Genomic DNA, 13935 nt, shown 5'->3' on the forward strand with positions numbered 1-13935 from the left:
CTCAGCTGAGACACTAATGTAAGCAGAAGTCGAGAGATTTGTGGAGTGTTGAACTTATTAAAAAAAAAAAAAGGCTTTATTTTAAGAAGTGCAGCTTTAGATCTCCTTCAGGAAATGACTCCTAGCTGCCCATTTTGGCTTTCTGATGTATCATCAGCCGTATCTCGTGATTACATTTCAGCTCCACTTCTATAGCTTGGAGGACAGGAATGAGAAAAGGCTGGCCAGACCCGTCGCAGGAAATCCATTCTGCCCCAAGATAAGTTTCAGCTGCCTTCATGAGACAGCAGTTTCTAAAGCTGTTTTTTTTCCTGCATAGTTTTCATTTAACCTAAAAGTTTCCAAGCAATTGAGAAACTGGGGGGGGGGGGAGGTTTGGGCTTTTTTTTGAAATTACAGTGTTGCAACTTGAGGGATCCTGACAATAACATGCAATTAGTGACATGGCTTGTGGTACCCAAGGCTGAATTAACAACTCAAACAGGGATTTAGTCCTTCACCTTCAGTTCCATTAGTCTGCATCTCTAGCATAATTTATTTTCCATGATAGAATTGGTGAACTCAACTAATGTTGGAATTGAAATAAAGGTTTATTTAAAACCTCATCTATTCTTGGCCAAACCCGTAAGCTTTGTGGTACAACAGTCCACTGAAATCAATGCAATGGCAAGTTGCACAGATCCATGGTCTCTGGTATAAATAATGTACATAAAAGCGGCATTTACTTCTTATTAATCTTCTAGYGTTTCGTTGTTTCAGTATTGTTTTGTGGATAAATGAATTTGGGCAAGTTCCCTTCTGGTGTAAATGGAGACAGTCCGTGGATATGTTTCGATTTTCACAGAAAACTTGGACCTTGACGTTTGTCTTTTTTTGTTTATATAGTAACCTTCTCTTAACAAAGAAGTTGTTATGCTCTTTAGCCTTCAGGAGTTGGCTGGGATGCTCCTACCAGCCTGCCTTCCTCGTTTTCGTTGCCAAACCTGAATGATCAGGGGAATGAATGCTAATACCATCCCCACTTCTGAAAATTTCCTGTGCTCCTGTGCTCTCCCTAGCTTTCTGTCAGTGCTGAGACATCTGGCAGCGCGAACCCGCCATTAACCTGCGATGTACTGCGTGCCGACGGCCCTGCGTTGCATGACGTGTTTATGTGCACCGCTGGAAGGCAGGCAGACGCTGAAGCTTGTGACTTATTTGAGTAATGGAAAGAGATTAGTGGGAAACTAGATGATTTATTTGCCTGAGCAGGCACTGTTTCTAACCATAGCCCTTTTCCAAACGGAAAAGTCTAAGTTTTCCAAGTGTTCAAAGCTTCTTCCGCTGCCCTTCTTCCTCCCACTCAAAATATGCCGTTCCCAGAGCCTCAGAGGAGTATTTACTTCTGCGCCGTAGACCAAGGACAGACATCAAATACACTGAAAAATGGGCCAGTGAGATACAGAAACAATGCTCGAGCAGTGCCCCACGTCGGTAGGTTTTGAGTGCTCTTTCTTCTCTAAGCAGATATTCTCGGTATGTTCATCCCTAGAGAATACAAACAACGTGTGGCTTCTCTTTTGGGTAGCAGGCACAGTGTTCAGGGACTGGCAGACTATGGTTAAAGGGATGGGATTGGGGAATTTGTTGACTACTTGCCTTAACTTACTTCTCTTAACCAGTTAAAGGCCCRTTTTTTCTGTGTTTTGTTGTGGCTTTTTCAAGCTAGTCATTCAAGTAACCAAAATGACAAAAGCAAACATACAGATTTTTGAAGGTCCTAACCCAAGCAACGTCTGGATGTGAGCCTTAGGACAGTGGCACAAAAATAGGTCGTTTGATTTAATGGAAACAAAATGAAATATGACCTTCCCTCCCCTTGAATCCTCTGTAATGCTAGTGCCTCGGAAGCTAAAAAACTGGCTTAAAAATCATGAGGATTTTTTTTCTTGTATCTTAATTGCATCCATTTTATTTTCCTGCTAGTCCTGGGGACTTGCAGAGGGTGGGGAAAAATGGAGTGTTTGTGTGTGTGKGGGGGGGTGTTTTCAAACTTTTTCTCCCCATCCATAAAAACCAGGAAAGTTTTTTATTTCGTTCAAAAGAAAACTGGTATTTTTACATGATCGTGTGGTCCCCAAAAGTAAGGTGCTTTAGGAAAAACACTTGCTACCATAAGAATTATGGTAAAAGTGCAGGAACTGGCAATGCTAATTTATTCTGGCTGCCTGAAAGATAAAAGTCTGAAGGGGAGAAAAAATGATGGGTAGAGCCAGTTCAGCGCATGGCTTGGAAGAAATGGTGAAGACGTTTGTCCGCCTCCTCTCACAACGGATCGCGATGCTCTGCCGTTCACATGTGGCATTTAGTATTTGCCTTCTGCCCCTTGTGCTCGCCGCGGTCTCAGGCAGAGCAGCGACGGGGAGGCTGCGTGTYGGCTAAGGCAGGTCCGCACGCGGCCGCTTCCCTCTGCCAGGGTTGGAGTGGATCCTGGAGACAGGATATCTCTGATTTGTAAGGAAGCGCGACGGAGCGTGTGACTTGCATTTCAGCCCTCTTGGGGCAATAACGGTCAGCGCAGTTCTTAAAGGCGGATGAAGGGCTCGCTGGAAGCAAAGAGGCTTTCCCGCAGAGCAGGCTGCCCAGCCTCGGAGCCGGCAGCACGATCCCGCCTGAGCGCCGGCTGCCTCTCGGGGCGTCCCGGTAAGCCCGAGCTCCCGTTCGCGAGGGGCAGCTCCACCAGGACGCTCAGGCGGGTGCAGGCGGGGGAGAGGCAGAGGCGGCTGGGGTGAAACGAGGACAGACGGACGTCTGCCAAAAGCGCTGGAGTGACAGCGCGACATGACAGCGCAGGGCACGGCCGCATGGAGCCAGATGGGGCTGCATTCCCGAGCGGAGGGGAGCCGCGGACGGGCCGTCCTGGCCGTCGGGCTGGCCTCCTCGGGGCGCTTCTGGAGCGAGTGCCGTGAAGCTGAAGCTGCGGTGGTGTGCCCTGTGGCTCCCACCCCGCTGGCTGCCCCGGCTCCGATGTGGGAAGCCCCTCCAAGGCAACAGAGGCCGAAATCTAGTTTGGTGACTTCTGCCCTCCGCACCCAGAAGCATCACTTTTCTGTGCTACGCCCTCCCTGCGTGTTTCCGTAGCCTCCCTTACATGTGTTTTGTGTTATCCCACCCCCAGTGATCGAGAGTTGGCTGGAAAGTATGTTATCGAATTCAGAGGGAGCATTTCATTTCCCAATTTCATCTGGATCCTTCAAGCATCTCAGACCATTTCATTTCAAGGATGGGAACAGAAGAAAACATATCTTGTTATATTTGGAGAACATAATTAATGTCTTTTGGCTTTGTGCGCCAGCTTTAACAGAGACCATGCCAAACCAAATGGTTGGGGAAGGAGGGATTATAATCCATGCTATTACCCTGCTCCGTGAGACTTTTATTGGTGTAGAGGTGTCTTGAAATACACCCTCCCCTGTCACCCCGAGGTTACGTTCTCATCTTGGATGCAAGACTGGGGCACGCCTCAGTTCCTCATTGGCGTAGTAGCGGAAGGATTCCCACAGGCATAATCTCACCTACCGTAAAGACTGCTCGACAACATCAGCTTTATGAGTGTCGGTAGGGTAGGTAAGACTTGCAGTGCGTTTTGCTGTGAAATACAAATACTGTGCAGCACTCTCCATGCTGCAAACTTCAACTCTAGGTCACAGTCATCTAAAGATTCGCTGTGACTGGCAAGCCGAATTACCTGGGGGCTCTTGTCATGTTATGTCAGCAACGGTGTCCTGAACAAGGGGACAGTGTGAATTCCCATCTCTGGTGTTCCAGGTTGGCAATGAGAAGTGGGTCAACTCTTCTAATGCCCATATGAGAAATAAGTATATCCCATTCAGGCACGTTTCTCCAGTCTTCAGGCTGCGCAGAAGACGGATTGAGAGCGCCAGAAATGGAGCTCAGTGTACTTGCAAGAATGGCCGCTCTTTCAAGACGATGTAGGCGGTAAGGTTTGTAACATCCTTGCTGAATTGCCACTAAAGTTCAACATGGAAATTCCCACTCTTGGCGTGTCTCCTCTGATGAGCTTCAGCCAGTGGCTTATTGCCTGTATAGCCAGTTTGGCCGAGGCAGAGTACACATTTGGGCATGTTTTTAAATTTCACCCCACTTCTATACACCTTCATATATAACAGCTTTTTCTTCATCCTTTCCTTAGTAAACAAAACCATTTGGTTTAAGACGGTGTTTTTTAAATTTTCCAATCACAATGTTTTAATAGTGTGCATTATTTGGAAATTGTTGTTTCCCTTCCCTGGGGCAGTTGTTCCAAGCTCTCTCCTCCAAGCCCCAGCGTGCCAGTGGCTGGAACGGATGCGCAAACTTTCTAGCCTAGTACACTGGCCTGGCACCAACTGCTTTAAAAACTGAACCATTTCATGAGCAGTAAAACTTCCAGAGATGGATTTCCAGTGGATTCGTATTTTGTGCTGGGTTTTCTGGTGTCCCAGGGGGATCAAAATGAGTGCTCTCCCTCTGCCCTCGTGCAGTGCCCCAGAAGAGGGGGAATTGGCTCACGCTCAAGGCCTGACCCCAGAGGTGGTGTGAATGCAATATCAGCTTGATCCCCTTGGCCCTCAGAGCTCCAATTCAAGCGTTAGCGCACTTGCTAAATGCCATATACATGGAGGCACAATGCCAGTTGCAATGCATTCGTTGAAATAGTGCCCATTKAAGAAAACCATGACCTATGCCTTTGATTTACAGCTGATTTGGACACTTGCATTGCCATGGAGGCACCAAACCAGCTGTGTGCGAGAGCCAGATCACACGAATAAATTATGAGTAAATGCCATGCACCTCGCTCCATTTGCTTGTGAAGCAGATGCGTGCGTGGGATAGCTGCACTCCGAGCAGCAGAGAGCGCAGATGCCTTCGCTGTAGTGCAGAGGCCCAAAACTRGAGTTTTATAGGGGCAGTGCAAAGCAAGCCTGCGTGTATATTTGTGAGGGCACTGTCTGGGGTAAGGGCAACAACATTGCCATTGTGCAAGCAAACAGGGACTGATTTTTAATCTACATCAGATGTAGGCAAGGAGGGAGGTCACCTTTAGCGATCTTGTAAGCATAACCTCCTCTGTCTCGTACTGTTTGAGTTTGCAAGCTGGATCCAAAGCAAAYGGTGGGAACACAAAAGAGGCTGTAGGAGGGCATCTTGTGATGTGCTGGGACAAATGGGATGCTTAGTAAAACAGAAGGTGTTCCCATGACTTTTGGCAAGGGATATAGCTTGACAATCCACAGCCTCTGTGGTAGTCTTGAAGCTACGAGAGAGCCAGAGATATCAGAGGTTTTGTGTCGATGAAAGGAACATGTATATAATTTATCTTGTCTGAGGAACTTGAGGCTGTTTCCAGTGGGAAAGCTGAGCTGTAATTAGGTTGCCGATGAGCCTTGTATACAAACTGTTCAGCYCTATAAACTACGTGTTCAAAAGCATCCCTTCTCCTAGGGACTAACCGAGGAAGAATTCGAGCATTATTTCCAGGGAGCTGATTGATGCCTTTCTGAAACCAGATGCTCGGCAGCCAGCCACTGCATTTACAGTAATTGAAAGCCTCTAGGCCTGTTGGCTTTTTTAGACTGTCACTAAACCCCACAGCTGCAAGGGGACACTTCGGTAGAGGAGTACCCTTACTGAATYGGTTTCTTCATTCATCTGTAGCTATTGGAGTGCTTAGTTACAAACCTGCCGGGCTCATAGCCAAACCACCTGCACTGCTTGGGGGCTGAGGTGCTGTGACCTGCCCTGAGACGCTCCCTGGAGAAGGTTCAGCTGGACCTGGGAACCTTAACGGTGCTGGTTGGGATGCAGAGGTCTCACGTGGACACAGGAGATAGTGCATGTTGATTTTTTTTAATTTTTATTACACCRACTTGGAAGTACTTCTTAAGTAAAACTGATAGAGAAGCAGGGTAGGAAGGACCTTATGGAATAGTCAGCCTGGTAGCCTTTTTGCTGCCCAGCCCTAGGTTCAAACCAGGCAGGTGACGTGAGGCCCCCAGTCCCCACTGGAACATGTTGCAACTGTGTGCAGGAGGACACATGCATCTCTTRCATGCTCTGAGCTTTGCTGTTAGTCTCTCACATATGATAGTCCCAATTCCCTGAAGTGGGACTGTGGAGGATTTGTTTGTTTGTAATAGCCTGAATGAATCTGTCTGTCTTGGTAAGTGATGTGGCTCSCAGCACCATACCCAGACCACCACACAGTCTGGTGTGTTTACTTTCACAGCACGTTCACATGRCAAGGAAGCACTATTCCATTCCCATCTTAATTTTTCCCTATCTAGATAGAGAAAGGAGAGAATGATTTTTATGAAACACCAGCCAGCCCAGTAAACACGRAAGCACTGTCAAGAGCCCCCTCTTTTACAGCATTTGAGGGCCCAGCAGTAATCAGTAATCTTCAAAGCTCGGGGGCTGCAGTGGGCAGGGAAGCACAGAGGAAGACAGCGCTTTGCTGAGCGATGTGGACCGGAGGAGGCTAGGCAGGAAGCCTGGCTTCAGCTGCTCCATTTATTGACACAGCGGCTCTGCTAGGAAAATCTGATGCCATAATAAGACGTAGTAGAAAACTGACCACAGTCTGGTCGTTCTGTCTCCTGTCCAGCTCAGGCTGGCTACATGCAGTGAGTAGTACGATCGCATCGATGCCGCCACAGTCCTTGGGAGCCCTGAAGTATTTGTCTGCCGAATGCTGTGTCTCTGAGACATACCCATCTGGTCTGAGAAGCAGTATTTCAAAAGCTGTTGCTGTAGACCCTTCGTCAGCATTCGGTGGGTGTAGAGAATCAAAAGATCAGCTGCTGTGTTGCCCGTTCTCTGTCCCTTCTGTTTTAAATGAGTGTCAGGGCAGTTTTTTCTCTATTTCCTTTTGTGGTAAACAGGGAGAGTGGATGTGCATTGCTATTCTGAGGCTGTTTGCAGAGCCTGCTCAGCTACATTAACAAATGCATCCTTTATTAGCCATGAAACAAAGTGGTAAAGCTGGTCACTTTACCAGCCTGGAGCAAAGARTGAACCTAAATGCTGAAGGAACAATCAAATTTCTTCTTTAGCTGTTCACAACTTTAAATTGACTGAATATTTTTGCTGCCCCAGCAACAGTGGAAATTATGGTACTAACCCGGGCATAACTGCCTCCTGGCTTAGCCGAGCCTTTGTGTTGGCACACGAGTGAACCTGCGGCAGTGTTTATGAAGTTGCCCCGAGCRGCAGAGACGCTGGCTGTGTTCTGCAGAGGTGTAAACTGTAGCGCTCTGCACAGCTGACTTACTTACATAGCGCTGCGCACGAGGAAGCAGATGTACTGAATATTTGCTCTGTGGTTAAGAACGTCTCATAACAACGTGCTACTGAAATATGCTCTCAGGAGCTGCTGTAAGTGTTTGCTTGTTAGAGTTAAGCACTGAATCAGTGCAAACCAGAAGGGTGCAGAACGGCACACTGAAATGAGGCGAATACTAGGGAACCATCATCTGGAGAGAGGAAAATCAGAGGTTAACATATTTCAGMCAAATGCTGATATCCCGGCTGGAGCGTGCAGTCTCTGCCAGCCAATCATAGTTGGGCCAGGGTAGGACTTTATAATAGCAAACAATGATTCCTCACTTAAAACAGGTCGTTTTGCAGTACTCCATGCGCAGCAGGACGATGGAGCTACAGCGAGCAGAGGCAGTTGCATCGCTGCCCAGCACCTTCGGTGCAGGCTGTTGCCCGATGCCTTTCTCACCGCTCTGTCTTTCAGGCCACGGGGAATGTCACTGCGGGGAGTGCAAGTGCCATGCTGGTTACATCGGGGACAACTGCAACTGCTCCACCGAGACCGACAGCTGTGTTTCCAATGACGGTCAGATGTGCAGCGGCAGAGGCAACTGTGTCTGTGGGAAATGTCAGTGCACCGAACCTGGGGCTTTTGGAGAGATGTGTGAGAAATGTCCCACCTGTCCAGGTGTCTGTAGCACTAAAAGGTACTCACGGCAGTTTTCAGGAGGGACTTGTCACTGGTAGGAAGGGAAACTCTGGTTCCTTGAACCCTTTTCAGCTACTCCAACTCCATTAAACTGGGGTGGTTAGCCCCCTGCAAGCCTGCCACAGTGTGGGCCCTTRCTAGGCTCCCCTGCAGCCTGAAAGTATCCCAAGAAAAGCGATTGCTTGAGGGACTGGCCTGCCACAGGCATACCATCATGTATTTGGCTGTGTTGCAGGCACTGTGTGCACACCACAAAGCAGCAAGCGTTGCTGCCCAAGTCCTCGTGATGGTTCATGTCCCACCTCATTTCCAGTACTCTCCCATTCTGTAGGAAAGGAGGGCAACCCAAGTTCTGCTGCACCCTGAGTTGCACATTTCTGGGCCCAGAGAGCTCTGAGCTGTGGATCAGGGGATGACTCCTRYTCCACAGCGACAGAGGTCTCCTGGACGTCAGCTCAAGACTGGCAGAAAGCAATCYATGCTGTCCACCTYRATCTGAAGCAGCATGAATATTGCAWTATCTGAYGTGCAGCTTCATTGAATCCTCCCCCAAAATAAAGTCATCCTTGAGTTGGAGATGGTTGGCCATAACGTTTCTCTCTCATTTGTGGTGCAAATGTGCAACAAACACACAACTAACACATCAAGATTCCCTTTCAGAAATGGTGTAGGTGGCAGGCTTGAGAGTTCATGTGGTTTCTGATAAATGCTAAATCTTTCCCTCTGTGTATCTTTTTGAAGGGACTGCATTGAATGCAAGCTGTTTAACTCAGGAAGACTGGCTGATAACCAAACCTGCCAAAAACACTGCAAGGATGAGATCATCACGCCCGTGGATGTTCTCAGTAAGTAYGCAGCAGCAGAACTGCAGAAGGCAGTAACCAGTGACTGCTGCACTGAGCGTGTCTTAACCACATCRAGATGTATTTTTAAAGAAAGCCTCAGGTAGCACCCTGTATTTAGAAAGCATAGTAGGTGAGCCTGTCTCCAGCCTGTGATCTGTATTAATTTGAATGTTCATGTTAGCAATTCTCTCTTGCTTTATGTTATTAATTCCATATTAACTGCAGTTTCAATGCTGAGTAAAAATAATTTGATTTTAAATTGCATGTTAAATTCTGGATCCAAGCAGTGGTACATGATGGTARTACAGCGACCTTGTTCCCTTTTAGAAGGAAACTCATCAGTCTTGTTTAATGAGGTCATTTAGAAGGAATAATTATTCTTATTAATTGGACATGCTGGTTTGTTATAGATGTAAGACAACCTATTCCCTCTATTGTAAGGATATTCATATGAAAGTCCTGGATGTGCATTTGCTGTTGATGTTCCGCTTGAAAGCAGCTGTGACTTTAATTTTCTGAATTAACATCTTAGTGGTTAAAATTTCATGTCCTGCTACATGCTGCTTCCTTGTCTGCCAAGAGCCTGCACTTTTACCTTCCTCCAGAGGTGTGAATTTCCCTTTGTTTGAGAGCTAGATATAATGAAGTTTATAAAGAGGAGGGCAGTATGAAATCAGCTTCCAGGGTGGTGACCTGGAGATCCTTGCAACCATCTAGTGAGGAGGAAACTGCTGCAGTTAAGTGACACCCCTTAGCTCTCCTCACAGACCAGGCTGGACCACGTTGCAAAGAAATCTCTCACTGTGACAGCACGAGACCTCCCTGGGTGGGGAGGGAGTGACCTCAGAAACATTTGCATATATAAATGGCCTCTCTAGATTATCAAGACCACTGCTTTGAGGAGCTTACAATCAGAGGAATCTCCCATACTGAAAAAATACTCAACTTCTAAAAGGACTTTCCCTAAGAGGCGTCATATTGCTAAGATATTTGCTTGCCTGCATGGCTGAGATATGGAGAATATAACTGAGGAAAGATGGGCCAGATTCGTTAGCTGGCATAAACCAGCATCTCTCCATTTAAGCAAGCTGAGGCTGTGAGACCAGGCTAGACCCATTATAACCTAGATCCTTATTGTGACTTTCAGCACGCCTTTCCAGGCAAGAGAAAATGAGGCAGCTGGCTAGATCATACTATGTTTGAAGAAGTTATTTGGAGGCTTCTAAGCAATGGCCTGGATCCTTTGCAGCACTACAGCTGCATGGAGTATGTCCAGGCTCAGTCACAAGATTTTCTCACCTGCTGCACTGAACATCCAAGTCYGCTCCTCTTAACCCAGTGGCAATGCATTGTGCCCCTGTCCTGGGGCAATTGCCTGTGCAAGGAGCAAAGAGAATGGCATGAGAGCAGATGAAAGGAAAGGTTAGACAAACCATGAGAGAGTGCAAAAGTGCAAAACATCTCCATAAAAACGTGCTCTCCAAACTTTCTGAGAATRCATCTAGGCTTCTTGGAAGAAGTAAGCTTTTAATAGAAAGCAAAACTGTTTTGGAGATGATGAGTTTGGCTTTGGTTGTATTGACTGTTGAAAATCATCCTCGGCAAGCTCCTCTCCTGACTTTTGTGTCCTCTTCTAGAGGTCATCACACGTGTGCATGCCCCAGCAGATGACACCTCTTTCTCCTCCTTCCTCCCAAGCTTCATTTGGGGAGTCCCTGTGTGCTGTTTGAAGGAGTAGAGGGGACCAAACTGTGACAGCTCTAATCCCAATCCTGCCCCTAGCCTCAACAATACACCTTGCAGGGAGGGATAGAGAGGTGGGTGTGTTTGGATCAAGCAAGGATGAACTATGATGTCATTTATAATATCATCCACATTTGACATTTTTTTTTCCTCCTTTTTTCCCATAGTTCATAGAGGTAGGAATGCTATACATTGCATGTCCTTTCTCTCCCTTCCTCCCAAGCTGCTTGCAGGTAATGTTTTTCCTATTGACTCTTCTCATCTGCCATGTCTAACTTTTAAATTAAATGACCAATGGGATTTTCTACCTTCTGCTTTGGGAGGCTCATTCTTGTTCCTTCCATCCCCCCCTGCAGTTTGCCGGTGAGTGAACCTGTTTCAGCTCACTGCAGGCGGTTAGAAGACCATTTTATATACTTCCAAACCACAGGAAGCTCCTTTCTGATGACTGGGCTGGCCTGTGTGTGTTAGAAGCCAGCAAATACTGGGGATTAGAGCTCAACTCTCACTCCTGGGTATTGCACCATGGCAAAGCCAGCTTTGTGCTGCCTGCACCCTGGGAGGTTAGGCTGGCCTGTGGTTTGCCAGCTCCCCCATTGCTTTCAGAGAAAAACACAGCCAAATTTCTGGTTTAAGACTTTTGGGGGAGTTATGCTTATTCTTCTTTTGAACTACTGCAGTCAGGTTCTGGGAAGTGCTGAGCTTTTGGGAGCTCAGAGCACTCAGCATCTTGAAGATCARGGCTGCTAAAGACAGAGCTAAAACAAAATGTTCCTAGAGAAACTGCTCAGGGACTGCAGGCTTCTTCACAGGCRGACTCAGCCAAAGCATTCTTATATTATGTAACATATGTTAAAAATTCCTGCTGCAAAGCAGAACATTTTTTGATATAGATATTTGCCACCTATAGCCAGGACACTTAGGTCTGTGCTGTCCCAGGGAACCTTTTAAGTATCACGCTACAAGGAACATGTCCTGGAAGTTCCCAAGCTCCGTTTTGGCTCTGGGTATGAAGCAGCCAGTGCTTCAAAGCTTTATGAAGCAGAGGCATCCGACGTTGGGCTCGTGAGCCAGCGCTATGCCTTTTGGGAGGTTTGTATGACTTGCATTATATTCTGCAGGATTTCCTTCACTTTTGCAATATTAAATTTCCAGTCTTGATGGCTCCRGAGAGTGTCCTTTAACATGAAAGTAGTGTGACAAGTCCAGTGCTGGCCTGAGCCTGCCCAGAGCACACGTTTCGCAGGGCCTGAAAGTTCAGTGGTCCATCACTCCCCTCTCTGGGGATGTGTGATCTCGGAAAGCTAGTGAACGCCCACGGAAATCATTACGATTGAGCTTTTAATCACCATATATATTAGCAGAATAATGGTGAAAGTATGGGATTGAAAGTAGTTGGGCTTGGAGGAACTAAGATTCACTGCTGAAAAGTACAGGAGAGTGTTGGGCAAGAAATGTGGCAGTTTTGTCTGTTTAAATCAAAATTAGTACTTTGCTTTGTAAGAGCAATCGGCAGTTCTCCAGCCCTGCCTTCGATACCACTGGTGCAGACAGAGCAGGTTTTACGAGCATGAGGTAGGAACAGCTGAGGTTTGTCCGCACCAGGAGTCCTGCCAGTACTTGTCAGAGGTGCCGTGGCAGCTGGGCTCAGCGCTGTTGAAATGGAGGGTATTCGTCTTCCGAATGAAGGCAGGGCAAAGACATGGAGAGGAAAGACAAACAGAAGGGAGAGAGATAAGGGGCTGAAATAGCAGCGGTCATTAATGCAATCATTTTTCAACGTGATGGACATGCGCWGATACGACTGACAAGAAAAGCTGTGGGAAGCAGTTTCCAGGTGCCGAAACCAAGGTCACTTCTTTGTCAGCCAATAGGACCTGGGTGCTCAAATCTCTTACTCTTATTTGAAAATCCCAGTCCACAAACGCAGGCCATGAAGAGCTGTGCTCTTGCAGAACTGCTTGGCATGCCTTAAGATGCTGCCCCATCTGTTTCCTACCATCTCCCTTCACTGTAAAAGAGTGCCCAGGTGCTGTGTCCGTGTAAGGAAGCAACTTTGCTGAAATCATCACTGAAGTTATAACTCTAGCAGCAAACCTCAAATTATCACATTATCACAATTGTGCAACAGCCTTGCTACGGAAGCACCTTTTAGTGATCAGAGCAGCAAAAGCATCTGCTGGGTGCTAATGTTATGTTAAAAAAACAGACAAGCAAGCAGCACCTATATTTCTATGGAAATCAAGTAGTCTCCTTTCTTGCAACTCCCCCATCTCCACATCCTCTCCTTCCACTAACTCCTCCCTTTCTCCTATTTCCTTCCCTCCCCCTCCCCCTTTTTCCTCTTCTAGCTCATCCTTTAAAAATAAACTTCTTAGCTATTTCCGGAGCTGAAGCAGTTCAGCTCAGCTGGAATGCGAGCCGGAGATGGACTGTGCTTCTGATAATGTCCCCATTTGTCTTACATTCATGGCTCTCCTCAGAGAACGAATCAGTGCCCATCACTTTTCTTTAGCTTTCAGACTTCAAGCAGTTTAGCAAATTAAGAAGAAAGTGGCATTTATTTCCAAAGTAGACTTGTGTGAAGGAAAAGTGTATATTGTGTATGAGATCGCTTCTCTTTGCCCTGCATCTTCTGTTAAGTGAAAAGTTTTCTTGAAAAGTAAGTCTGGACACTACTCTTAATTATTACTTGTCCTGTACCAGGCTTTGCCTGCATCAGCATCCCTGTCTGCTCAGTGCCGTAGGAGCGGCTGAGCTTAGAAAGGGGCTACTAAAACGCTTCCTTCAGGCATCGCTGGTGATGGGTCCGGAGGACCAGTTACCCGCCTCAGCATGCTCGGCCAGCAAATCCTGAGCTTTTTTTTGTTGCTGAGCCTTCCGGAGGGACTTGGCAGTTTTTCRCACCCAGCCCAGGCCAGCAGAGCACTCGGTGTCTCACGTTTAGGCCGCAAGCGCCATGCTGGCTGCATAGCTCAGCTTAACTTGTGGAGAGGAGGAGGTGGCATTGCTGTCCCCTCAGGTGGCTAAAATACCCGGTGCGCGCTCCTGCTGGCCCCGCCGCCTCAGGCCGCCTCCTGCAGCGGGGAGGCAGCCGGCAGCGGCTGCAGGGCGGGAGAGCCGGGTCTCCGCGCGCTCCAGCGCCCGCTTCGGCCGTGCCCCGCGGCGCGTGCCGCAGCGCCAGCCACACGGGTTTTCACACGCCTCTTTGTCATGCTGTGCTAATTTCCAAGGTCTCTTTTTGGTCCGTATTTCTCCGTTCCCTGGCATCCGTGGAAAGCACGGCTCAGCTTGCAGAGAGCACTTCAAAGCTCCTCTTGGGCACTTGTGTTAGTTCTC

At 47.5% G+C, this 13935-nt stretch overlaps 1 protein-coding gene across 2 annotated transcripts in view; it reads left to right on the top strand.

Moving 5' to 3' along the window:
- The window catches only part of ITGB5 (integrin subunit beta 5), an 80594-nt gene that overhangs the window by 63441 nt on the left and 3218 nt on the right, over positions 1–13935 (top strand). For both annotated transcript variants that reach the window (XM_026082220.1, XM_026082221.1), the window contains 2 exons: positions 7784–8006; positions 8750–8853. In XM_026082220.1, coding sequence (XP_025938005.1) covers positions 7784–8006; positions 8750–8853 — 327 coding nt within the window. The remainder of the gene's footprint in view (positions 1–7783; positions 8007–8749; positions 8854–13935) is intronic.

Source organism: Apteryx rowi, unplaced genomic scaffold (assembly GCF_003343035.1).
Source record: "Apteryx rowi isolate R43461 unplaced genomic scaffold, aptRow1 scaffold_57, whole genome shotgun sequence".
Lineage (NCBI taxonomy): Eukaryota > Metazoa > Chordata > Aves > Apterygiformes > Apterygidae > Apteryx > Apteryx rowi.